Here is a 24,126-nt window from a genome sequence, read left to right on the forward strand (position 1 = left end):
TGCAGCTGCGAAATATTTTAATTAAGGCTTTTTTGCAACAAAAATGACTTCAAGGTCTTGTGGATTTTTAAAAGAAAATCCATATGAAAGACACTAGTTACAAATCTGTCTTCACTGCCATTGCCATTTCTTTTATAGTTGCATGAGAAAGGAGCAAGGAGTCTAAGTGATGATAATACTGGCCCCCAAAGTCTTCTCAAAGCTGTTAGATTACTCAAGATACTCATTTTTACAGTGTTAGGAATACATGCCCAGTTTTCCAGCAAAAGGTTCAGTTCTGTGTAAGGAAAAGGTTGAAAAGCCTGAACAGAAGCCCTGCTTGTGCTGGTATATTTCGGCCAGTTGGCAGTCACCTTACTTGGAGGTGTGCGTCTTTTGCTCTCAGTCTTGGCTGTGTGGTGCCGATGACACAGTGCAGGGCGTTCGGTACCAGAGGCGGAGGCGCTGTCGCTTCCTGCACAGCAAGCGAGGACTTCCTAAACATGCTTGCTTAAAACATGGTAAATAAACGTAAAGCGCCGATGGGCAGAAGGCAGAGAAAGGACCGGGCACGTGTGGAATGCCCGCTATGCCCCCGGTGCCTTGTACATACTGGTTCAAGGAGACAAAGCCGCTGCTGAGCGAATACAGAATTTCCCCACCCTGTATAGAGCTTTTTACAATTATGTCTAAACCATGCCCAACGATGGGGGTGCACTTTATTCATTATGTTAGCATAACAGGAATATAAATGAAGACAGTGAGGGTATTTTCTTGACCCAGACCATTGCAAAGACCAAAGGGTGCCAAATGAGAACAGGTCATTTCTGTATAGTAGTTCTTGAAAAAAAGAGGAAACAGAAAATGTGAATGGAATTAATAACATTTTCTCGTTTCTATTCGGAGGTAGTTGTCAAAAATCACGGTCAAAGACTGATGTCTACCAAGTAGGAGTGCTGTTATCCTGACAGTAAGTTAAGAGTCCCTGCCAGTCCCGCTCTTGCCTCGCATGCAGTAAGCTCAGTGGAAAGGCAGGTGGGATCTTCCTGATCATTCACGTGTCTACCTTTCTAAGGTCTGTGCCCCCAGAAGAGTTCATTTTACTGCATCGGTGAACTACACATTATCATCGCTTCAAGGCAAGTCTAAAATCTGTTTTACCCTCAAACGTCTGTGATTTTTTTCATCAAACACACCCGGAATAACATTGACACTTCATGCTCTAGTATCGAATCTTCTGTGGCCTTTATTAAAACCTTAAATCTAGTTCCTTTACCCTAAAGATCCTGGACGTGGGGGTAAAGCTTAATGGAAAATTTCCTCACTGAAAACTGAACTTGTGGGACCACAGCCCCCCTGTCCAGTACTGAGGGTCTGGGGTCTCTCTATGTCAGGTTCCAGGCCTGCTGTTCGAAAGGTGGGCCTCGAGCACACCAGCAAGGGAGCCTGTCCCCAGGAGCCTGCCATGTCTACGGCAAGCCTGCTCCAAGGAGGAGTGCTAAGTTCCATAGCTCCTGACCTCTCAAACCGAGCCAGACCGTAGTGGTCTCACACGCCCCCCCGTGACCACTCGGTGGGTTTACGTACCGAGGCATCTGGTGACAGAATGGTGCCGCCGAGCCTCCTGTTCGTGTCTGTGTAGCAGAAAGGCATGCGACGGGTACATACTGATTAGTGGTCATGCTCACCTTCATCTAAGAGGGTAATCGAGGGAGGAGAGGCCAGACCCATGGGAATGGCCATTTGCGTTTTGTACTCTGAACACAGTGCTGGCTCTGGTGGATTTGTGGGGAGACTGGACTTGTCTCCACACATGGGTGAGGCCAACTGGGACACATAATTCAAATTAGTTTCTCCAGCTGGTATTTCTCCCAGGGAGTTGACGTAGTTTTTTCCTAGTGCCTTCGGTACATTTTCAGATGATGTCAACAGTCCCAGCTGACTTGGCTGGGCTTTAGGGGTTACTGGGACGTGGCCACAAGAAACGGAGTCAGAAGCCGCCTGATTATAGGTAAAGTTCTCAAAACAGATGCAGGGACCAGGCCCGGAGTGGCTCTTCTCTGTTGGGAGGAGGTAAAGGTAGGTGGGCTTGGTGGGTTCAGTTTCTGTCAGTGACTTCCTAGTGCCTTCCTGCTTGTTTATGACTTCAATAGCATCTGGAATACAGTCCTTGACATTCATTATTGTTAGGCGGGGGTTCTCCTGGAACAAACAAAAGAAATGCAAATAGTGTGTGTGTGTGTGTGTGTGTGTGTGTGTGTGTCAGAGTATATAAAGTATATGTGAAACGCACTCAGGGCTTCAGGTTTTGTGTGTGTGTTCTCCTAGTCACAAGTTAACTGCAGGTGCTGTTGCAAACCAAAGGATTTTCCCCTGATGGAAGAAATCTCAAGGCTCCATTTACCCGTTTCACAGCCCTGGGAGACGAGGTGGCCGTCGCTGTTATATCTCCTAAGGAAGTCTAGAAAAGTACTATCACAGCCCTAACCTTCGATTAGTCTTTAACAGATACATGGTATACGTACAATCTCCCAGCATTTACCTTGGATTTTATTAATGACAGAACGCTGCTCTTGTAAGGATCTGGAATGTCAGGGTAACACTTCTCCTTCATCCTAGAAAACAGTGAAAATTAGACTGAATTTTGCAATATAGTGAATAGTTTAGAGAAGTCTGCAGTCAGCTTCCTGGGTGCTCACCCTCGCTCTATCACTGACTGTGGGACCTTGGCCAGGCTATTTAACTCCGCTATGTTTACATCTTCTCATCCATTCAACGGAGATAAGGCTCTTACAAGTGGCGTGGAGAGGATTAAATGAGCCGGAGGCAAAGTACTCAGAATCACTTAGAATACTGCCAAGCACACACTACATGAAATACCATAATCTTAACTAGTGTTACTGAACAGGCTTTGCAATCTTTTCAAACGGCTATTGTTTTCCTTATGTCTCGACCTGAAAAGCAAAAATGTTAACAGAATTTTCACATTTTCATCGAAGTCTCTGTCCTTCACCTTTGTAGCACCTTCTCTCATTTTATTCCATGTGATTTCTATCTTATTAAACTCTTTTCTAGATATTTCTCTTTCTTCTTAGATAAAATCTTCCCCACGCACTTACCATTGACTTTTCAAGTAGCATAAGATCATGATGAGCAAAATGGAGAAAATCATGGGGAGTATGATACGTATCAGTATATGGGCTGGAGAAGAAAACAGAGAAAATTTTCCTGAGTACTTTTCCCTCCTCAAAGGAACAAAGGTAAGTTTGAGAGTAATTTTACATAGTTATTAATCCTCAAAGGTCTAGTTATGCAAGATTCGATCTGAATTCTGGCTAATGGGGTGGGGGGTTCCACCTCCCAACCAACACAGGGACCGTTCACCGTCAACACCTAGACTTGGACTTGGTCCCTCCTCTATGAGACCGGATCACTACTCCCAATTCTTCACCCCCTCCCGCCCCCATATCAGAATTATTACCCCCCCCCACCCTTGCCAAAGCTTCACAGTGAGCGTACTTCCCTGTGTCCTGACTTGGGGCTCAGCCACGTGACTAGGTTTGGCCAATGGGCTGGTAGTAGCTGTAACATGAGCAGCTGCTTTAAGTGCACACACACAGCCTGCCTTGCCCTCTAGGCCCCTGTGATCCACCAGGAGAAGGATCTGTCTCTCACAACCGCTGCCCTTTTAGCCTGAGCCCCAGAGTGAAGCCATGGAACCAACCCAAACCTGACGGAAGCCTCGAGTCCAGCCTGGCACGGCCCCGCTGAGATCAGTTAAGCCAAGAGCATGAACAGAAATATTCGTTTTTGTATGCCACGGAGATTTTGAGGGTTTCCGTTACACTTCAGAAACGAACTAATGCACCCCCCACTTTTAGTCAGTCTCGGACAAAATGACCTGAATGTGCCTTAACCTGGAATAATTATCCATTCTGATTCCTCAGATAGGTCATTTTCTTAAATACCCATCTTTTCTGTTCCCACTGCCTGCAAGCCCAACAAATAGTAATTCCACTGGGCCAGTAAACACCGTCTTTTGCAGATGCAAATTGCACGGGAGGGGGGTTGGTGGGCTAACGGTCATTCACACGTACACATGTACGTATATTTCTGTTCAATATATCTGCTTCCCTGCCCCCCCACCCCAGCGTCCCCCCCACCCCACCTGCTCACCAGCCCTGACACCTGGCTGTCCTGGAAGGAATGAGGTTTGATTTTGGGCTGGGAATATGGTGGGAAATGTTGGCATTTTGTAAGGGAGGACGGGCCTGGGTAGATGCCCAGCCCAGTGCTATGAGGCAGCACAGGGGTCTGAAGAAAAGGACACACGGAGAGGTAAGACGATGCCGGAGCAAACACCTCACCAACTGGCCTGAAGTTAAACCTGATGGCAGAAAGGGGGAAGAAACTCTCTTCCTGACTCCACTAAAGAATACTTTGCTCTCAACTCAGTACTTTGGACTACTATAACTGGTTTTAAGATTCGGTTAAGTTATAGACTTCTAACTTACTTAAGAAGCCCGGGGACCTAGCCATGGTAGTTTCCAAGTTTCAGACTGGTTTTGCTAAACTTTTTTAGCAAAATGCATGATGAAATGCATTATATGCATTCAGAAAAGTGCTCATAAGAGCACAGCTCAATGCATTTTCACAAGTGCCAACACACGTGGCCAGTACCCAGAGCAAGAAAAGGAACATCAGCTCCCCAGAAAGCCCCCTGGTGTCCCCATCCAATCATCATCCCCTCCCAAGGTAACCACCATCTTGCTTTCTAATAACACACATGGCATTTGCCTCTTTCTGTAGCGGACTCTTACAGCAAGGGTCAGGGCTGGCTTCTGTCACTCGGCATGGCAGTTGTGACATTCGCCCGTATTATTTTTGTAACTGCAGAATGTCATTCTCATTGCTCTAATTACACACTTTATTTTCCTTCTTAATAATAGTCAATAAGCCAATAAAGAGTCACAGCCGAGGCTAAGGAGGTTTATCATGAATAAGGGAGATAGATGAAATCTAGAAAATATACTTGAGGTAAAGATAGTTATTTGTATTATGATGTATGTGTACACACACACACACACACACACACCCTCTACCAGCTAAATAAATACCAAGGCTGGAATAACAACAGCCTGAATATAAATTAAAATTTTTTGAATTTACCCTAAAACAGTTAAGAGTGCTCAAATAATATAAATCCTTGACTGACATCTGAGAGTTCTAACCTTCAACTTGGAAACCTGGGGCCACGTTGCAGCTGACAAGTGAGCAGCCCTGAGTGCCCCGATCTGCCGGCATAGACACAAATGTCCTCACCCCTGGTCAGCAGCTCTACCTGCTGTGGCCACCATGTCCCTACGGCTCCGCCACCAGCAAAGGGACCCTGCACCGAGGACCTAGGATCGCTGGTAACTTGAGGCAGACTTTTCAGCCTGTTTCCCAGAGAGGAGTGTCTGCAAAGGTCCCTTCCAGTGGGGACCTTCCATGATACACAATTTGATACTTGCTTTTCCTCTTCTTCTCCATCAGTATCTTCCTCCCCCTGCACCCCCACCCCCACCTTCCTGTTTATTGGAGGTCAGTGTTTACCACCAGAATCTGATTTACCATTAACTGGTTCCTGCTGCCCTTCTCCCTGCCCTCTTCTTTCTCCTTCTTTCAAGCCAAATGCATTTTGAAAAGTGGATCTCTTTGTCTCGTTTTTCCCCCAGCAATCGGCAAACAGCAGGTTCATGAAGGAACCTGCCTGATCCCAGCAGACCCCACCCCATCTCTCTCAACTGCCCCCCAGAAAGGCAAAGTCAGGAAGCGGCTGGTTTGCCACTGAGGGAAACCAGCCAGGGAGCCGGCTGCCGAGGGCAGCTCTGCTGAGAAAACCACCCGCCCTCCTCTAGACAGTGGGCCTGGGGCCCCGGGGGCCCTTCTGAAGTTGACAGGAAACTGCCATCTGTGATTTTCCAGCCATTTTGGGACTGAGTTCAAGTCATTTTGGGCCCGAGTGGCTCAGGGACCACTGCGACAGGCCAGAGGAAGGTTCCAGGCCATAAGTCAGTCAGACTCTTGTCTGTTTAACGTAGTTGGATTCTGTGTGACATTTTTTTTTGTGTGTGTGACACAGAATCCCATCTAGAGAAAGAGAAAGAGAGACAGAGAAGAAAGGTTTAAAAATTCCTGATCTCGACAACTCACAGTATTCATCTGGAGTTGTGACCTTTGTGAAAGCGCCCTGGGGGCCCTCGCCGACACTGGTGTATGGAGTGAGGAAAAACTCATAGAAAGACGCAGGCTGCAGGTTTTCCACGACAAATGTCTTCTGTTTGGGGTTGTCAATTTTGTATTTGCAACATATTGAATCATCTGTAATTTAAAAGAAAAAACAAATTTTTTTCAAGAAAAAAAAAGAGCATGAGAGAGATCTTATGACAGGGTTGGGCACCAATAATCGTCTTGTTGACTCAGCACCATCAACATCCTACACCAATCAAATACTAAATCATCATTTCATCACTCTGGGTCATGGGTGAAATCTTGAAAACATGGCAAGAAAAGCTGGTGATCCAGAGAGAGCACACAAGTGTGGGAGAGACAGTAAGAGCTGGGGAGAGACTTAAAAATACATTGTAATAACCTTTAACAAAGTCAAAGGGAAAAAAAGAAAAAGGGCTTAGCGAGGAAGCTTCGTAACCGGCAGGTTTTCCCAAGCAGCTGATGGTATTTCAAATGCTTCCCAAAATACCGGGCACTCTGTTTTAAGTAAGTCAAAACACTGACCCCCTGCCGTCTGGCCCACTAGTTTGCTGAAGAACACTCTGGATCAAAAAGCATGCGAGAACAGGATTCGGTGTGGCCGGGCTCAGACATGGCCGCCTCGCTGGCGGTTTTGAAGAGTGAAGTCTTGAAAGAGTAAACCAACCAACAAACACACGCGTCACCTGAGAGGACTGCCTTTTCAGATCCCGGGAGGCACCGCGCAGCCTTGGACTTCAGATAGAGGGAGTACCCTCGTACAAAACCGGGCTGGGACTCGGCGGCATAGTCCTTCCAGCTCAGAGTAAAGGAGTAGGAGGTCAGGTTACTCATGAGCACTTGAGGGTTGTCTGAAGGCACTAGGAAAGGAAGTTGGGGTAAGAAGAGTCATTACTCGGAAATCTTCTCAGAGGGCTCACGTGAACTAAAAGTAGGGCCACAGCCAACCCCAGAGCCTGTGGGCACTTACATGCCTCGTTCGGGAGTTTTCTCCACTTCCCCGGGGGGATTTATGCCCTGACACAGTTTGTGAGGCCTGGGAAGGAGGGGACCTATCTTCCTGTCCAAGTCTTGCCTTTCACAGATGAAGACAAGGACGGCCAGAGAGACTCAACAGCTTGCACGAGGTCACGCAGCAAAAAGGAGAATGAAGGCCTTCTTAGACTTCATTCTGCTCTTGGATTCTAAACAGTGCTTGACGGAAGACCCTGCCAGGGGACGGACTGAAGGGGGTTTTGGCGGGACTCTAGCTCCCGGGTTGTGACAGCACCAAGCTACGCAAGCGTCACTGAAGCAACCCAGGAGTGTTTGTTCTGGAGGTTTCCTGAGCCTGTTTCACACGCACGTGCGCGCACACCCTGCCAGTCTCAGCCCCCTCCCACCCATGAAGGGGTGGGAAGAGGTGACCTGATCGGTGCAAGGGAGGAGAGGTCCCAAAGGGCCCAGATTTCAGTGGGATCGAAATTGCCTTCCGTGGCTGGTGGAACCACAGGAAAATTTCCAGAGGATGATTTCACGGCATGTGTCAAAAGTCTTAAAAATTGTAAAAGAAATGAGAAACTATGTAAATTCAAGCCTTGATTCAAGTATTCTAAGACCTCATTTAAAAACCATTATTGTGGATATGGACAAAGATTTCACTAGAATGATGGTGACTCGGGGCATAAGAGGTTGGGCTAAGGATAAAAGAGACTGAGCACTACAGAGAGAAATCACTGGAAGATGCGTTTCATAGTTTATAGTTGAAAAACTTGTAATCCTCAATGTCCGACGACAGGCGATTTGACATATGCAAACAATTATTTGCAATGATATAGTTAAATAATACTTAGTGACATGCGTCAAAAAAGCACTTTATAAACTGGATAAAGTCCCATTTTTACTTAAAAATGTTTATCTGTACAGGGAGAGAAATACCTGGATATACATCAAATATTAACTCGGGATATTTGTTTTCTGGGGTGGCAAAATTAGCAATGAGTTTGTCTTCTTTTGCCATACACTGTCTTTAATGAAAATGGTTTATAGTTTATGACTAAAAATATTTTTTAAATCCAATTACCAGAACAAATGGGACCCTGAAAATCAGGAAGAGTGTTGAAATATTCCTGAACCCACAGCTCAGATCTCTGGATTGTTCTGAACAAGTCTGCCCACGGACATGTTAAGCGCTGTAGACTTACCCAGTTCCTGGGAGTATCCCGTTTTTTTCTCTAATAAATAAGGAATCCTTTCTGTAGAAATTCCATAAATTCTGAAGTTGTATCGAACCCCTGGTCTAAAAGCATCTACGGAAGAAAGGTCAACAGGTTTTCAATAACACAGAGTGACATTCTCTTTATATCTGCAAAGGAACAAATGAAAAATGAATTGGCGTCTCCTAAATGCCTTCCTCCTCGGGATTTCTGCACTTCATCTCCACCGTCTTCCCTGCTTCCGCTGGCCTTAGAGTCCACTGTCTCCAACTAAGCCTGCGGGAGCTGTCCTCTACGCCGTCCTCTCCAACAAGGGCTCTCGAACACCATCTTGTCCACGTGCAGGAAAGTGGGTGCAGAATTCAATCACGCACAGAAAACCATTTCATTTTACTTTTTAATGTTTATTTAGTTTTTGAGAGAGAGAGACTGACAGAGTGTGAGCAGGAGAGGGGCAGAGAGAGAGAGGGGAAGACACAGAATCGGAAGCAGGCTCCAGGCTCGGAGCTGTCAGCACAGAGCCCGACACGGGGCTCGAACCCATGAGCCGTGAGGTCATGACCTGAGCCGAAGTCGAAAGCTCGACCGACTGGGCCACCCAGGCGTCCCCAGAAAACCATTTTAAAGTCTCTTCTGACTCCAAGTCCCCTGCAGCGACTTGTCTTCTCTCGCCACCCCCCACCCCACCAAGCTGAGCACTGGAAGGCTTTGCTTTCACTTCCTCATTTTCCCCTCACACCCGCACCTCTGCAATCCACCTTCGGCACCCGCCATGCCACTGACACCGCCCCGGCCGAGGGCAGCCTCATTCCCTCACTGAATGCCCTCCCTGGCCTCCGTCACCCTCTGCAGGTCGACGATTCCCCACATCTTTACCTCGAGCCCAGCAGATGGCGCTACCGACACCTCTACTCCAGTGGCAAACCTAGGCTTCTGGGACTCCACTAAACTGCCAATCCTGAAATTACAACTCCAACGTGGGAGGTAAGAGATCAAATTCTACATTTGCCACCGAAAGTGAAGGAGCTGATGATTGACTCCGACAACGCTATGTCCTAAATGTGTCCCAAATCCATACACCTCTCTAGAGGGGGAGGGTTATAATGTCCCTTTGCCGTTCATTTGAGAGAACTGATTTCAAGGCACAAATTTATAAAATTGTGAAAACCTATCCCAGCCTCAGGTCCAGAGCGTGTCTGTGAAAGTATGTTTCAGGCCAAATCTTAGACCACATCATTGCAAAATGTGAACTCCTACCCCCGGGCCTGATGTCGTCATTTCAAAATGATTAGTTTACACCAAGTATCCATGAGATGGTCCAGAGGTCCTGGTTGAAGTTGCTGCAAGGTGTAGGGAACAAGATGGTAACACGGAGGACTCTTCTTACCTGAGCTGACAACTGTGCTTGTGGTATTGGGACCTAGGTTTTTCCACTGGAGATCACAGAGCGGGTCCCCTGGACGTTCACACCACTCCACGACGTAGCCTGTGACGTCTCCGGGTTGGGGTTTCCAAGACAGACAGAATCCATCCTCTGTGCCCTTGACTCTTTCTTCTTCAACCTCTTCTGCACATTACAAATACAGCCATGCTTCAGATGGAATTCATTGTACATTTTCGAAAAAGTGTTTGAAGAAGAAAATAAACTTGAACACGTACTGTCTCTGACAGTTAAGGGCCCCATCACTTGAGTGGCTACAGAAGCTCGGGGATGGGGTAATGTTTTCACAGGTGATTTCCTGCCTCTCACCTCCCAGCAAATATTTACATCTGCCCTTAGGATACCTCTGTTCTAATCTTCTGAGACCCAACGAGACTTCAGCCCCAAGACAAGCGTCAGTGAACAACTTGCCATCAGGCCAAATCCAGCCTCCAAAGCTTGTTTTATGACCCTTGAGCTAAGAAGGGGTTTAAGATTTTTAAAGAGCTGCCCAAAACAAAGAATACAGAATATTGAACAGAGGCCGATCATACGATCATACGATCGTACGATATTGAACAGAGGCAGATCTGTGAAGCCTGAAATATTTCCTATCTTCCCCTTTACTCGAAAAACTGGCTGACCCCATGTTTGGCACTTGATCTACCTTTTTTTTTTTCTTTAAAGTTTATTTATTTATTTATTTTGAGAGAGAGAGAGAAGCAGAGCACACAAGAGAGGGAGGGGCAGGGGGAGAGAGAGAGAGAGAGAGAGAGAGAGAGAATCCCAAGCAGGCTCTGTGCTGTTGGTGTAGAGCCTGACGTGGGGCTCGAACTCATGAACCGTGAGACTATGACCTGAGCCAAAGTCAAGAGTCAGACACTTAATCGACATAGCCACCCAGGCACCCCTTGGTACTCGATCTGCTTTAAAAAAAATTTTTTTTTAACGTTTATTTATTTTTGAGACAGAGAGAGACACAGCATGAACGGGGGAGGGGCAGAGAGAGAGGGAGACACAGAATCGGAAGCAGGCTCCAGGCTCTGAGCCATCAGCCCAGAGCCTGACGCGGGGCTCAAACCCGCGGACCGCAAGATCGTGACCTGAGCTGAAGTCGGACGCTCAACTGACTGAGCCACCCAGGCGCCCCTCGATCTGCTTTTAAAAAATATCTGTTGAACAGATAAATAATGCGCCTTAATCCCCCTACATGATGCTGGCTGCTCCTGAACTATTACGTCTGTGATGTTAGGGGTAGAAAGCGAGTGAGAACAACAAAGGAAAGAGTTCAGATACGTACTAAGTTGGACTATGCAGGGACGTGCACACTGCTCATGACCAATCTCAACACACTTTATAAGCCACGATAGGTTTAAATTGGAAAAAAGCGATACGATCTCAACGGACGACAGTTCTAGTGATTTCAAGCAGACTCCCCCTGCGCCTTCAGGGATGAGAATTTCTCCTAGTTCCCGAGGCTGACCTCACAGCCTGCCACTGTTGACAGGGCAGTGGTCCCAGCCAGTCAAGTGAGACAGACCCAGACCAGGAGTGGCCTGCAGACAGCTGCTCAGAAAAGCAGTATTTGCTCTGAAAGGAGCAAACATGGCTTGGTACAGACTTCTACTAAAACTTGACTCGTTGTTCACCTGCAATTTGAATTTAACTGGGCATCCTGTATTTTATTGGGCAATCCTAATTACACCTGAACATTGGTGTGAAAGCACAGTGCTATTAATTTTTCTAGTTATTATCCAGTGGGGGACACCCAAAGGGATGTGTAGCTCTAGGTATAAGATAAAGGGTTCCCCATGAAGGCCTTTGTATACCCCACCTATGTGGCTTCCCTGTCTTCTTCCGTTAAAGAAATAAATCTCGTTTGCATCAAAGTTGACATTTTTCACTCTTATTCACACTGGCTAAAATTTCATCCCAAACTTAGAACTGTAACTCTTATCAAGCTGCTGTTTGAAAGCTGCAAATACGTTTTAAGAAGTGGAGATAGAGGGAAGGAGAAAGGGCATCTTTTTTCAGTCATTCACACTCTAGTATGAATTGGCTTAACCTTAACAGTCGGCCTCATAGCACATTGGTGATTTTATCCACTGAAGTGATTTAAGAATGTGGGCCACTGGGTGGCACCTAGGTGGCTCAGTCAGTTGAGCGTCTGACTTCGGCTCAGGTCATGATCCCACAGCTCGTGGGTCTGAGCCCCGTGTTGGGCTCTGTGTTGACAGCTCAGAGCCTGGAGCCTGCCCCTCCCCCACTCACACGTTCACTCTCCCTCTCTCTCCCTCAAATATAAATAAATATTAAGAAAAAAAAAAAAGAATGTGGGCCACTTAAGGAAGACTGGATACCCTCACGGGGGAAGGCATGGAGGTCTGAGAGCAGGGCATAGGGAAGGAAGGTTCCGTAGGCACCCACAGATACAGAAGACCCCCAAACAGGTTACAGTGCTTAGTGTTGTTTGGACCGGGCCTCATTCAAGGCCGTCTTCTTTTATCTATCAGCTCCCCCAGGGTGAATGAAATGCCCACTCTTCCTGCTTTGTCCTAATGAAGACAGAATACAGCTTTTCACTTCCTTCTCTAATGCAGTTCTTGAGAAGCAAAGGTCACATTAAGTAACTCCTTAGTTTTTCTTCTGTGCCCAAGCTTAATTTCTTTTTCTTACTTGACACACCGGATTGTTCTTTAAAAATAAATAAAATAAAACCAAGCAACACTTCTCTCTCATCGAGCCTACTTAACCTAAATTGAAGCCTAGCTTGAGTAAGAGGTATAACACAACATGCTGTAGCCCCATGAGCAGGACCTGAAAGTGTCACAGCAGAGCCTGAAGAAGAGCATGATCGACAGGTGCACAAATGAGTACACGACGTCGACTACTTTGTGCCCAAGCGTGCATTGTCTCCTACGCGTTCCTGTGCGTGCGTGTGTTGGCAGGGGGGTAGTATATCCAACCTCTTTCTACAGCTCTCCCAAGAAGGTAATTCATATGGCTACTGACTGTCCATGTAAGGTCACCTCTACCTTGTCTGGTCTCTCACAGGCTGAGGGATTAGCCAGTTGCCATCTTTCATTCTACTTCAGCAAAGCCTTCCAGAAAGATGATGCCAGTCAGTTCTCCCTCTCACCTCTGGCAATGCTAATGGGCTCTTTCTGGGTGGCAAGGACTGACAAATATTTTACAGTACGATAAATGCGACCCGCGATTTCATAAGCTACAAAGCACGTTTACACCAACCCCAGCTCTCAGCGAAGACTGCTTATTGGTGTTGCATTTACTTGAGCAAATGTGAGATAATTCTCTGAATTTCTTGGAGAATCTCAGGGCAGCAGTGTCCTGAGCTGTGGCTGAACTCTCACACCGAGGAGGGCTGTCCCGGGAAACACACAGCCATGCCTGGACCAAAAGAAGAGACTAATGGCGTTCAGGAGCTAGCTCTTTTGTCCTGCCAGGTTACTGCCTTTCCAATGTGTCCGTTGCTACTTAATAACATCACCTGGGCCACAGAATAAAAACAAAACGAAACTCACTGTTTCCAGGGTCTCCGGACACGGCGATGACCGAAGCGGGGGACGTGCCCACACTGTTGTTAGCTGTGACGTGGATTTGGTAAGAACACCGGTCGAGGGTTAGTTCTGTGCCATTGGCCGGAGCAGGAATGGAGAGGAGCTTCAAGGTGGATGGTCTGTCTAGATTTTCTAGAACTACATTATAGAAGAGAATCTTCCCATTGGCCTGCAATTTTGATAGTGGCTGAGAGAAAATACGGATAATCATTTCAAAATGGGTTTTCGGGGCACCTGGGTGGCTCAGGCAGTTAAGCGGCCGACTCTTGATTTCGGCTCAGGCAATGATCTTACAGCTTGTTGAGTTCGAGCCCCACATTGGGGTCTACACTCATAGCGGGGGCCTGCTTGGGATCCTGTCTTCCGCTCTCTGCCCCTCCCCCACTCTCTCAAAAATAAATGTTAAAAAATTCAAAATGGGTTTTTCTTTGAAAGGAGTTTGCATCATTACTTTTTCATCTTTCCTGGCCCCCAACTGCTTTACACACACACACACACACACACACACACACACACACACACCAGCAAATTAAAAAACAGTTTAATAGAGAAAATAACCGTCTAAAGCAAGCTTGAAATCAGGCATTCCACGGTAACTGAAGTGGAGTACAGAACAGGACTACTTGAGCTCCTCAAGAGCATGTTGTATCTAGAGAAGCATGACCAAGTCAGGAGAGGAAGGGGCTCCTTCAGCCTGGATAAGAAGGGACTCAGAGGGCACCGAGGGGAGAAGACACGAGCAGACCTGGGCAGGAGGGGCCTGGCCCCTGGCCTCCCTTCCCCCTCCAGCCATCTTTCCCTGCGCAGTTGTGCCCTGAGCCATTCACGGAGCACGCGGTTCCCTCTAGACCATCCTCCAGGTCGAAGAGAATTCCCTGCCCACAAGGTCCCAAGCCTGGTGCCAGGGGCCGTCCCCCCCCAGCCTGCCCTCTCAAGAACAGCCGGTGCCCCTGGTGTGAGCACCCCCAGGTCTGAGAATGGGTGCAGAGAGCGGCTGTCTGTGGGGCTGTGCCCATGTGTGAGTGCCTGGGCTCCCTGCGGAGACGGCCAGTGTGGAGGTGGGAAGGACAGCCAGGTGGGCGGTGGCTGGGGGCCAAGCCATCCGGTACGGTCATGTTTGATACAAAAACACGAGCTGAGGAATCCGGGAGTTTCAAGCACAATCCTGGACTTCCAGGTTGCCGTGGAGGCCTTAATAGACAAGGCACAATGACAAAATGGATTTTAGTTTACTTTTTTCAAAATACATGTAAAGTATTTTTTAGCTTGACCCCTAACTCCTACATGTAAGTTACTGTACGTAAATAGTCGTATCTTTCAAATATGGTATGTGCTTTTCCACTTACACCGGTGCCCTGGGCCTTGCGAAACTTAGAGCAAGGCTGGACAGAAGTTACAGAGCTACAGCTTCCAACAGTCAGAACCCGCCACCCGCGCCACCGGCTGTCCAGGAGGGAACAGTCTGAGCATCAAGGAGACGGGTGGGGGCGGGGATTCCCCCACTGGGTAAGACGTTCTGCTGGACTCATGTTAAGATCCCTGCCAGCTGGAGCCCTGCGCCGGCAGCCAGCGTCCCACGGAGGGACAGTGCCAAGCCAACGTGTCTGGTGGGATCTGTGCATCTTACCTTCCAGAATAAAGTCACGACACAATGTCCCTGCACTGACTTCACATTCCGCCAGACATCAGGAGCCTCTGAGGGAGCTGAAATCAACCAAAGAAAAGATCGTGGGTTGCGATATGTACGGAAAACGGTACGTTCACCCTTTTTCTACTCTGGTCAAAGGAGGCGAAGATGTCCCGTCCTACCTGAGGCTTGTTTCTCATTTTCTCACTCTCTGTGACTTCCACCCACGTGACCACGGCCGCATTGTTCCCTCCTCACCCAGTGCACATGGTAGGTGCCATACAAAAGGTCTGCTGCATCAAACTGAAAAGCTCTTATCAAGCCTGAGCTCTTGGAAGCCACCGGAACATTTTGGAACCATCCATCACCTAGACCAACTCTAGGAGGTTAGTTAGGTAAATTTCCCATTTGTTGAATTTCTAGGAGCAGCAGACCATTGCTACAGCCTTGCTCCCTTCGCAAAGGTTGTAACGGAAGCGTGCTAATGGACAGCCCGGAGGCTGGTTGTACCCTTCCACACCTTCACAATTCACATTGGCTGGTCTTCTGACCGGGTCCTAGCCTGGGCGCCTCTCATCGATCCCCCTCCACTGGGAAGGCCACATCCCCCGCCTCCCCACGCTGCTCTCTCCCCCAGCTCCTGGCCTGCCTGGGTCAGCTGCCCGCCCGACAGACACTCAGGGCACCCGTTCACTGCTCTTGCTACATTGTTCTGGAAAAGTGTGCATCCTTGTCTTTACCTCCAATCAACTGTAGGACAAGTGATCTGATTCCAAACATCCCCATGGAGGAAGAATTACTTTGGAACATAACACATAAAGAGCCGTTTTATAAAAATAACACATTTAGCCGTTTTATAAAAATATAGTTTACTGCCCCCGATAACTGAAATTTAAGTCCTTTTTTAGTTGCGGACACTTTCTCCTCAATTTAAAGATGACCGTGTATTTTCTTAAAAAATGTATTGAAGCAGATTTCAATTTGCTAAATAGCCCACTGGAGAAGCCAGTATTAAATCAAAAACGTATTGAAACAACATGGGACTCTAAGCTTAATGCAAAGTCTTCAGCTGGTTTATAAATTAGTCCTTGTCAGAACAGTGCCCCACAGCACAGCTGATAGTGCTCCATGTTTGTGTCACATAGTCTCTACCCTGGTGCCATTTAAGTCTGCTCACTACAATTCTACTTATGTATGGTTATAATACACATAAGCATCGACTTTTCCAGCATCAAGCAAAGTGTTATCAGAGGCAAAAAAAAAAAAAAAAAAAAAAAAAAAAATCTATAGATTCATCACTAGCAAATTCATCTCATTTTCTTGTTCTCATCAAAAGCAACATTAATTATTTTAAGGTTTACGGTACTATAACCTAAAAGTATATACAATTTACTAAACACTCTATCCGTTTGCCACTTTCCTTTTGCACTTAACTTTCGTTATAGTGTTGGAATAAACTTCCAAAAAAAACAAACAAACAAACAAACCCAAAGCCAAGCAGTAACAAAGTAAAAATTCTTTAATAAGACAAAACTGGGGAGTGACATTACCGTCAGGAACAGGGCTCTCTGCGGCAGATTCTCGAGGGGTCTATGCTCCCAGTGAGGGGAGGGGTGGGTACATCAGACAAGGAGAGGGAGCCTGCCAAGTACAACTGGTGACCAACCCTTGTGTAGGACCCGATCAGCTGTCCCTGTCACCCCTCAGCTCGAGTCACTGCTTTAACGGTCCTCAAGGGGGAGCGCCTGGGTGGCTCAGTCGGTTAAGCTTCTGACTCTTGGTTTTCGGCTCAGATCATGGTCTCAAGGTTCGTGAGATCGAGAACCCATACAGGGCTCTGCACTGACAATGTGGAGCCTGCTTGGGATTCTCTCTCTCTGTCCCTCTCCCACATGTGCAAGCATGTGCATTTGCTCTCTCTCTTTCAAAATAAATAAATAATCTTAAAAATAAAATAAAATAAAATAAAATGGTCCTCATGGAAAGACACAGAAAGAGCCCTGCCAGCCTATACACATAAATATAAGCAAGAATAAAATATATACATATAATCCTTCCTTTGGCAGCCAAAGAACAAGACCTGAATCAACAAGATCTCAAGGCTGTAATAACAACATCAAGAGACAGAACACATAGAATCCAGCTCTGGTTAAGGGTGGAGCTCTGGAGTCAGGTGGCCTGGGTGTGGGTCACAGTCAACAGGCTGACGGGCTAAGCCAATTAAGTCACTTAGCTTCTCTGTGCCTCCTGTCCTCATCTAGGAAGTGAGGATAATTACTCATAGTGTCTCCTGCGTGCTGTGAGGAGGAAAAGGGAAAAACACAGCAAGCGCCTCAAGCTGTCTGGAGCTCAATGTTAGCTGCTATTACAATTATTAATACTGTTATGTCTCTGCCATTCATTAACTTTGCAAACTAGGTGAGTCTCTCCAATCTATGGGCCCAAACTGCCTCATCTGTAAACTGGTCAACAACAGTAACTTATTATTTTGAATTGGGAGGAGAGGAAAGCAGGGCTGGGCCATCCAGTCTCCTGAGGCCTATGTGAACTGAAAGATAATGGTTATTTGTCAGAAAAACCCACCCACTGTTCCGTCAGTGGTGAGGAACCTCCTACCGCAACAGTGATTGAGAACGCTCACACTTTGCTGTTGTTGAACAAATGATGTATCAATAATTGTTAAGTTTCCAAACACCATTACATTTCCAAACATAGCCTGAAGTTGTTTGGTATGAGAGCAATGCCTTCCTCGGCAGCAACACTACTGTTTGTCCCCAGTCCTTAATTTAAAAACCTATCCTGGGGCGCCTGGGTGGCGCAGTCGGTTAAGCGTCCGACTTCAGCCAGGTCACGATCTCGCGGTCCGGGAGTTCGAGCCCCGCGTCAGGCTCTGGGCTGATGGCTCGGAGCCTGGAGCCTGTTTCCGATGCTGTGTCTCCCTCTCTCTCTGCCCCTCCCCCGTTCATGCTCTGTCTCTCTCTGTCCCAAAAATAAATAAACGTTGAAAAAAAAAAAAAAAAAAAAACCTATCCTAATTTATGGAGCCCCAGATCCGATGGGAATCCAGCAATGCCAGGAGCTTATAAGCCGTTCTGGCAAAACCAAAGACGAGAGAGAAAATGTACAAAAGAAAAAATGCTGAATGACCTAGGTTTGAGGTGAATGTCTTCCCATTTACATCTAAGCATTTAATTCAGTTCTTTTTTTAAAAGATGGTATTCAGGGGCGCCTGGGTGGTTCAGTCCATTAAGCGTCTGACTCCTAATTTCGGCTCAGGTCACAATCCCAGGCTGTGGGATCAAGTCCCAAGGTGGTCTCCTCACTAGGTGTGGAGCCTGCTTAAGGTTGTCTATTTCCTCTCCCTCTGCCTGCCCCCCCCTCCAACCCGCCCCCAGCTCATGTTCGCAAGTGCTCTCTCTAAAAAACAATAAATGAACAAAACAAAACAACCACAAAAAGATGATATTCAGCCTCTGTTGTAATAGTTTTTCCTTAGTTTTTGTTACAACTGAAAGCTCTCGGGGAAACCAACCCATCTCTCGTGAGTCAGTTTAGATCCTTGGGTTAAAGAGCAGGGAACTGAACATACCAGCTTCAGCCGTGGTAAAGTTGCGACGAGTCCATTCACTCCATTTCCAGAAGTGGTGGGCATTAGCACAGCGCACTTGGGCCGCGTACTCTGTGGAAGGCTCCAGTTTCTTCATGAGGTGCTTACCATTCACCTTGACAGAAACATTTTGCTTCTTCGAAGAAAGGAAGGAAGGGAGGAAGGAAAAGAAGAAAATCAATGAAATGAAATGAAAAAAGGAGACAAGAAGAAAGAAGAAAGAAGACAGGAGGACAGCGAGCACACTTCATGGCAAAGTCCAATCACAGCCTGGTCCATTCTGAGGTGGGGTACGACTACTACTTCTTTGTGAAAAAATCTCGAAGGCCCTCTGCCCAATGCTAAAGCTTGTGATTAATTTCAGGGCTGTTTTTAAACAGATGACCCATATCATCTGAACCCACACAGAAATAAGATTTTAAAGAGGTTTTAGGGGCGCCTGGGTGGCGCAGTCGGTTAAGCGTCCGACTTCAGCCAGGTCACGATCTCGCGGTCCGGGAGTTCGAGCCCCGCGTCGGGCTCTGGGCTGATGGCTCGGAGCCTGGAGCCTGTTTCCGATTCTGTGTCTCCCTCTCTCTCTGCCCCTCCCCCGTTCATGCTCTGTCTCTCTCTGTCCCAAAAATAAATAAAGGTTGAAAAAAAAAAATTTAAAGAGGTTTTATTCATTAGTCTCTCTGTTCAGGACATAAAGAGATTTTTGAAAATAGAAAGTGAAGCAGTATTCTTACTTGTATCACTTTTCCTTCACCATAGAGTTCAATCTGACACAATAGTGTGGAATAATTCCCAATGGAGTGGACCTTCCAGGTCATGGTGGCATTTGTGGCACTTACATTTTTGACAAATACGTTAAAGGGAGCCATTGGGTGAACTGCCAAAAAAAAAGGAAACAAAATTAAAAAAAAATTCAAGCATAAATCCAAAGACTTTGGTAAATAGGCAGCTCATTTCTTATTTATTTTTGTTTAATTTTGAAAAAATGGCAACAAAACCAGACTTAGAGCACAGATGGAGTAAGCCAACTATAGCCTTTCTCTCTCACCAATTATATTAGAAACTCTGAACAAAACATAAAAAGAAACTACTGAGGACTCTTAAAATTAAACAAAAGCAGGCAGATTATGAAGGAGAATCAAAACTTGGAGAAGGGGCTCATGGGGAGAATATAACAGAACCCAAAATCTAGATAAAATAACGTCAGTAATATCAAAGGTACAATCTAGAATTATTCTACCTACAAAACTCCAGAACATGTCACCAATTTCCAAGAGAAAAGACAGTCAAAGGATGCCAACCTCACGGTGACCGGCCCATAAGAATGCAATTCGTACGGACTTTAAGGCAGATTTGTGACATAAAAGTAAACACATTTGAAATGAATAGAAGAAAAACACTTCTCAGCAGAGAAATAGAAACTATTAAAAAAAAAAAAAGAATCAAATGGAAATTTTGGAGCCAAAAAATATAATATCTGAAACGAAAAACTGACTGGATGAGGTTCAGGTCTTGAAAAAATAAAGAAAGCCCCTCCCATCCTGTCTATCCCCCTGAATCCAATTAAATATATCACATGGAGCATTCTCGAATATTCTATTTGAGAACTCTGATAGTGGCAGGCAGAGAAGACCAGAAATTCAAGTATTGCTGCATTGGTAGTGAGAGGGTAAAGGAAGGCTTCTATGTTTTACTTAAAGTGAAAAATACTAACTCTTGTGAAAGATTAATGACACATTGTAATCTCCGGGGGGGGGGGGGGGGGCGGGGAAAGGAATACAAATATATGTAGGCAAAAGCCAGTAGATAAGTTGAAGTGGAATACTAAAAAAGTATTCAAATAATCCAAAGGTGGCAGGCTGGGAAGAAATACTCAATTTTAGGGAGGTGTAGATCAAAAACAGAGGGAACAAATAGAAAATAACTAATAAAATGGTAGGCGTGCGTCCAACCCTATTAATAATTATGTTAAATATAAATGGTCCAAACATACCAATAAAAACAGAAATTGTCAGATGGGAGAGAAAACAAAAGCTGGCACGGCCCTCGCTTTCAAAGGGCAACAGAGGAGCAAGCACAAATCGACAACTACAAAATAAATGTAACATTGCAAGTGGGGTCATGACAGTGAAAGTGTAAAAGGAGTTTTGGCCAAAAAGATGGAGTTCTAGAAGTCCCTATCCTGAGCCTTCATTTTTTATCTCCTTTTCAGTCACTATCCACAGGCTGATGACTCACTTACAAGTCTAACTCTCCATCCCAGACTTGTTCGATGCGCTCCAAACTCTATATCCAACTGTCTCCTCAACATTTCCCCTGAGATATCTGAAAGACATCTCAATCTTGACTTGGTAAACACGGAAGTCTGTGCTCCTGCTCGGAGCTGCTCTTCCCCAGTACCTCCCCATTTCAGGGGATAGTTCCAATACTGGCCCAATTGCTTAGGCCAAAACCCTTGCAATCATCCTAAGGAACCATCTTAAATTCCTCTTCCCCTTACCATGCACATGCCTTCCCTAAGTAAGTGCTACCAACTCCATCCCAAAGTGAATTCACAATATGACCGCTTCCCCACCAACTTCATCACCCCATCTGGTCCAAAGTCTCTGCCTGACAACCGCAGCGGCCTCCTAACCAGCTCTCCATCTCCACCCCTGCCCCTGATGGTCCAGCCTGAGTGATCTTTTCCCACAGTGTGAGTCACATCATTTATCTGCCCTGATGAACACCTGTCAACACAACTAGGTAAGACCATCCAGTTCCACAGTTGTCACATGACCAGGACACTGCCTGCCACCCAAATCTCCTTTATCTCTGGTATGGGCATGAGGACATTCTTTCTGTCTCTCCAACAACCCAGAGTTTGGTCTTATCCCATGACCTTTTCAAATCCTATTCTTTTTGCTTCAAATGCTCTTCCCCTAGACGTCTTCTACTTCTTTCTTTCTTCAACTCCCTCATCCTGATACAGGCATTATCTCCCCTAAACCTGAATTTTACCTTCTCCATAGCACGTATCAGTACTTGAAGTATGCTATGTTTACTGTATGTCTCCACTCCCCACTCTCAACCCCTCCTCCTACACACACTAGCAGACAAGCTCACAAGGGGCAGCTATCCAGTTTTGTTCACTGCCAGGTCCCCAGTGCCTGCCACACTGGAGGTGCTCTGTAATTACCCAGCTGACTGAGTGGTGATGAATCTAAAAGATGTGCAGGAATTAAGAAGGTGAAAGGGGAAGGAAGAACATTCCAGAAAAAGTGAACAACATGTGTAAAGATTCTGCGTTTTATAAAAGAGAAAACAGGTGGTCAAACATTGTAGATCGAAACTACCATAAAATACCACGGTGTAGCCATTAAACTGACAATAATGAAAAGGGTGACCGACCATACCACCTTGGAAAGACTACATGAATTCAAGGGCAAGGGTATAATTGGTACAGCCACTTTGGAAAGCCATGTGGCACTGTCTCCTACGTGGCACATGCAAATTCTCTATGTCCTCACCAATCCCACTCTTAGGTACACACTCAAGAAAAACAACTGGAGATGAGTCCTGCATACATAATGCTCATATTAACACCACACCCAAGAGCAAAACCTTGATACAACCTGAAAAACCAACAAATGAGATGCCTGGACAAAATACTGTATACTTACACAATGAAATACTTGATAACAGTGAGAATCAATAGACTATAACAACACTCAATAATATGGGTCAATATTAGCAATTCAATATTATCTACATAGTAATTACTAAATTACTACATATAGCTTGATGTCTTTTACATACATTAAAACCAAACAAAATAAAAATACAGTCTTTTTAGAATTGCATTAGAAGTGAGAATACGTACTCCCATACAGGCACACACACGTGCACAATTTAAATGATCTCAGTGGAGGAACAGGGTGTGGGGGGCTGTGGGGCAGGAGATGAAGTGAGTTACTGTTAGAATTCTAGTCTAAAGGTGAGTAGTAAGCATGCAGGTGCTGATTGCATCTTCAAAATAAATCATAGGGGACCAGGGGCCATGCATGCATCCGTGAAGTGTGGCATCGACAAGAGATATAGATTAAAATGTCCACGTAGGATGTGACTTAGGCTAACATCTACAGCACATTTCCTTGATCACACAGTGTGTGACACAACAACGAGTCAGTAACCACAGCACGCTCTGACACTGGTCTCACCTCGATGAGTCAGGTTGAAAAGAAGATGAACACTTCTCTTTCTTAAGTAGTTTTCAGCTGTGAGTGTGAAGTTGTACATTTCTTGGGAGTCTGGAGATACTTGCCAGTTACACCAGCTTTTGTGTTTACAAAGTGTCTTTTTCCCAGAAAACCTTAAAAGAAAAACACACCCAAAACAATAATTTCAGGGTTTCCACTTCTGTCAACGCAGGTCTGCAACCCTGTACCCTTGGGGCACACTTGGTGGCTTTCAAACTGTGTTGCACACAATGGCACTGATCCACTTGCATCAACAAATACCACCAAGGAAGATGTTGTTTCAACAACTTCCATTTATGTGGTTAAAGGTTTATTTGGTTTATGTAGCGATGAATTGCTGACTGCCCACCCCCAACATGGGTGGTGAGAGTACTCCTCAATTTATTTTGAGTATTCTTAAACAGTTAGAAATTAGATATACCCAGATCACCAGATGGAACAATTTATACCTCAAGATTCACCATTAACTGTTTTTATCATTTTTATGCTACGTTTTCCTTTCACGGAACTCAGGTGAAAAGCATTATACAGTTGTGACCGCTTAAAGACTTCCTTCTGACTCTGGTAGGGTGGTTGTAAACTATTTCTTCACGTTGTCTGTAACATCTAAATGTGACCCTTATTGTTGGCACAAGAAGGGACCTGTCAAGAACGTAATCAGAGCCGACTTACGATTCAAACAAAGTGTAGCTTTGGGAAAGCTGTGTGAGCAAGCCAGCGTCGCTCCCGGGAGCCCAAGTACAGTTCAAAGTCTTCAAGTCCCGGGTTTCACAAGAAAAATCCTTGGGCTCTTCAAATACTTCTGGCCACACAAAGAAAACAGATGAAAGATCAGTCAAATCCCTTTATTGAAAGACAAGGAAAATAGGAAAAGCTCCCTTTGAGTCTGAGGCCACAGGGCTGAATGACAGAAGGATCACACTGGCAGCTCCAGAAGGTCACGTGTCAGGTGCCTCATCTTGGCCCCTTCTTTTCCTTTCCTTGTTCTTTTCTGAGGCATCACCGGGACGGGGACCGGTGGTAGTTCTGCGGTGAGCTGCGCTGTGTCCATGTGATGGAAGTTGGACCCCCAGTGCCTGCTAGTAGGCGCTCAACAAGTCGCCAAGTGTCAGAGTCAGTGAGCGAAAGAAGGAATGAATGAATGGAGTCAGTGTTGCCTGCTGCCTCACTGTGGAAGCTGGGGCTTGCAGAGAGCCTCAGGGCTATTATGCTTGGGATGCCGGGAAGTCAGATTTG

The 24,126-nt window shown here is 46.0% G+C and overlaps 1 protein-coding gene across 3 annotated transcripts in view; it reads right to left on the minus strand.

Annotated features, from left to right (window-relative positions):
• Nucleotides 1-24,126, minus strand: part of OSMR (oncostatin M receptor) — a 52,877-nt gene continuing 28,751 nt past the window's right edge. For 2 of the 3 annotated variants that reach the window (XM_030330876.2, XM_030330886.2), the window contains exons 6-18: nt 23,563-23,692; nt 22,852-23,003; nt 19,387-19,529; nt 18,641-18,794; nt 15,052-15,128; nt 13,389-13,611; nt 9,814-9,993; nt 8,415-8,519; nt 6,918-7,091; nt 6,175-6,342; nt 3,099-3,180; nt 2,522-2,594; nt 1-2,181 (exon numbers count right to left, since the gene is read on the minus strand). In XM_030330876.2, coding sequence (XP_030186736.1) covers nt 1,651-2,181; nt 2,522-2,594; nt 3,099-3,180; nt 6,175-6,342; nt 6,918-7,091; nt 8,415-8,519; nt 9,814-9,993; nt 13,389-13,611; nt 15,052-15,128; nt 18,641-18,794; nt 19,387-19,529; nt 22,852-23,003; nt 23,563-23,692 — 2,192 coding nt within the window. In that variant the 3' untranslated portion in view covers nt 1-1,650. The remainder of the gene's footprint in view (nt 2,182-2,521; nt 2,595-3,098; nt 3,181-6,174; nt 6,343-6,917; nt 7,092-8,414; nt 8,520-9,813; nt 9,994-13,388; nt 13,612-15,051; nt 15,129-18,640; nt 18,795-19,386; nt 19,530-22,851; nt 23,004-23,562; nt 23,693-24,126) is intronic. The other variant, XM_030330895.2, reaches the window with a different exon arrangement.

This window comes from Lynx canadensis, chromosome A1 (assembly GCF_007474595.2).
Source record: "Lynx canadensis isolate LIC74 chromosome A1, mLynCan4.pri.v2, whole genome shotgun sequence".
Lineage (NCBI taxonomy): Eukaryota > Metazoa > Chordata > Mammalia > Carnivora > Felidae > Lynx > Lynx canadensis.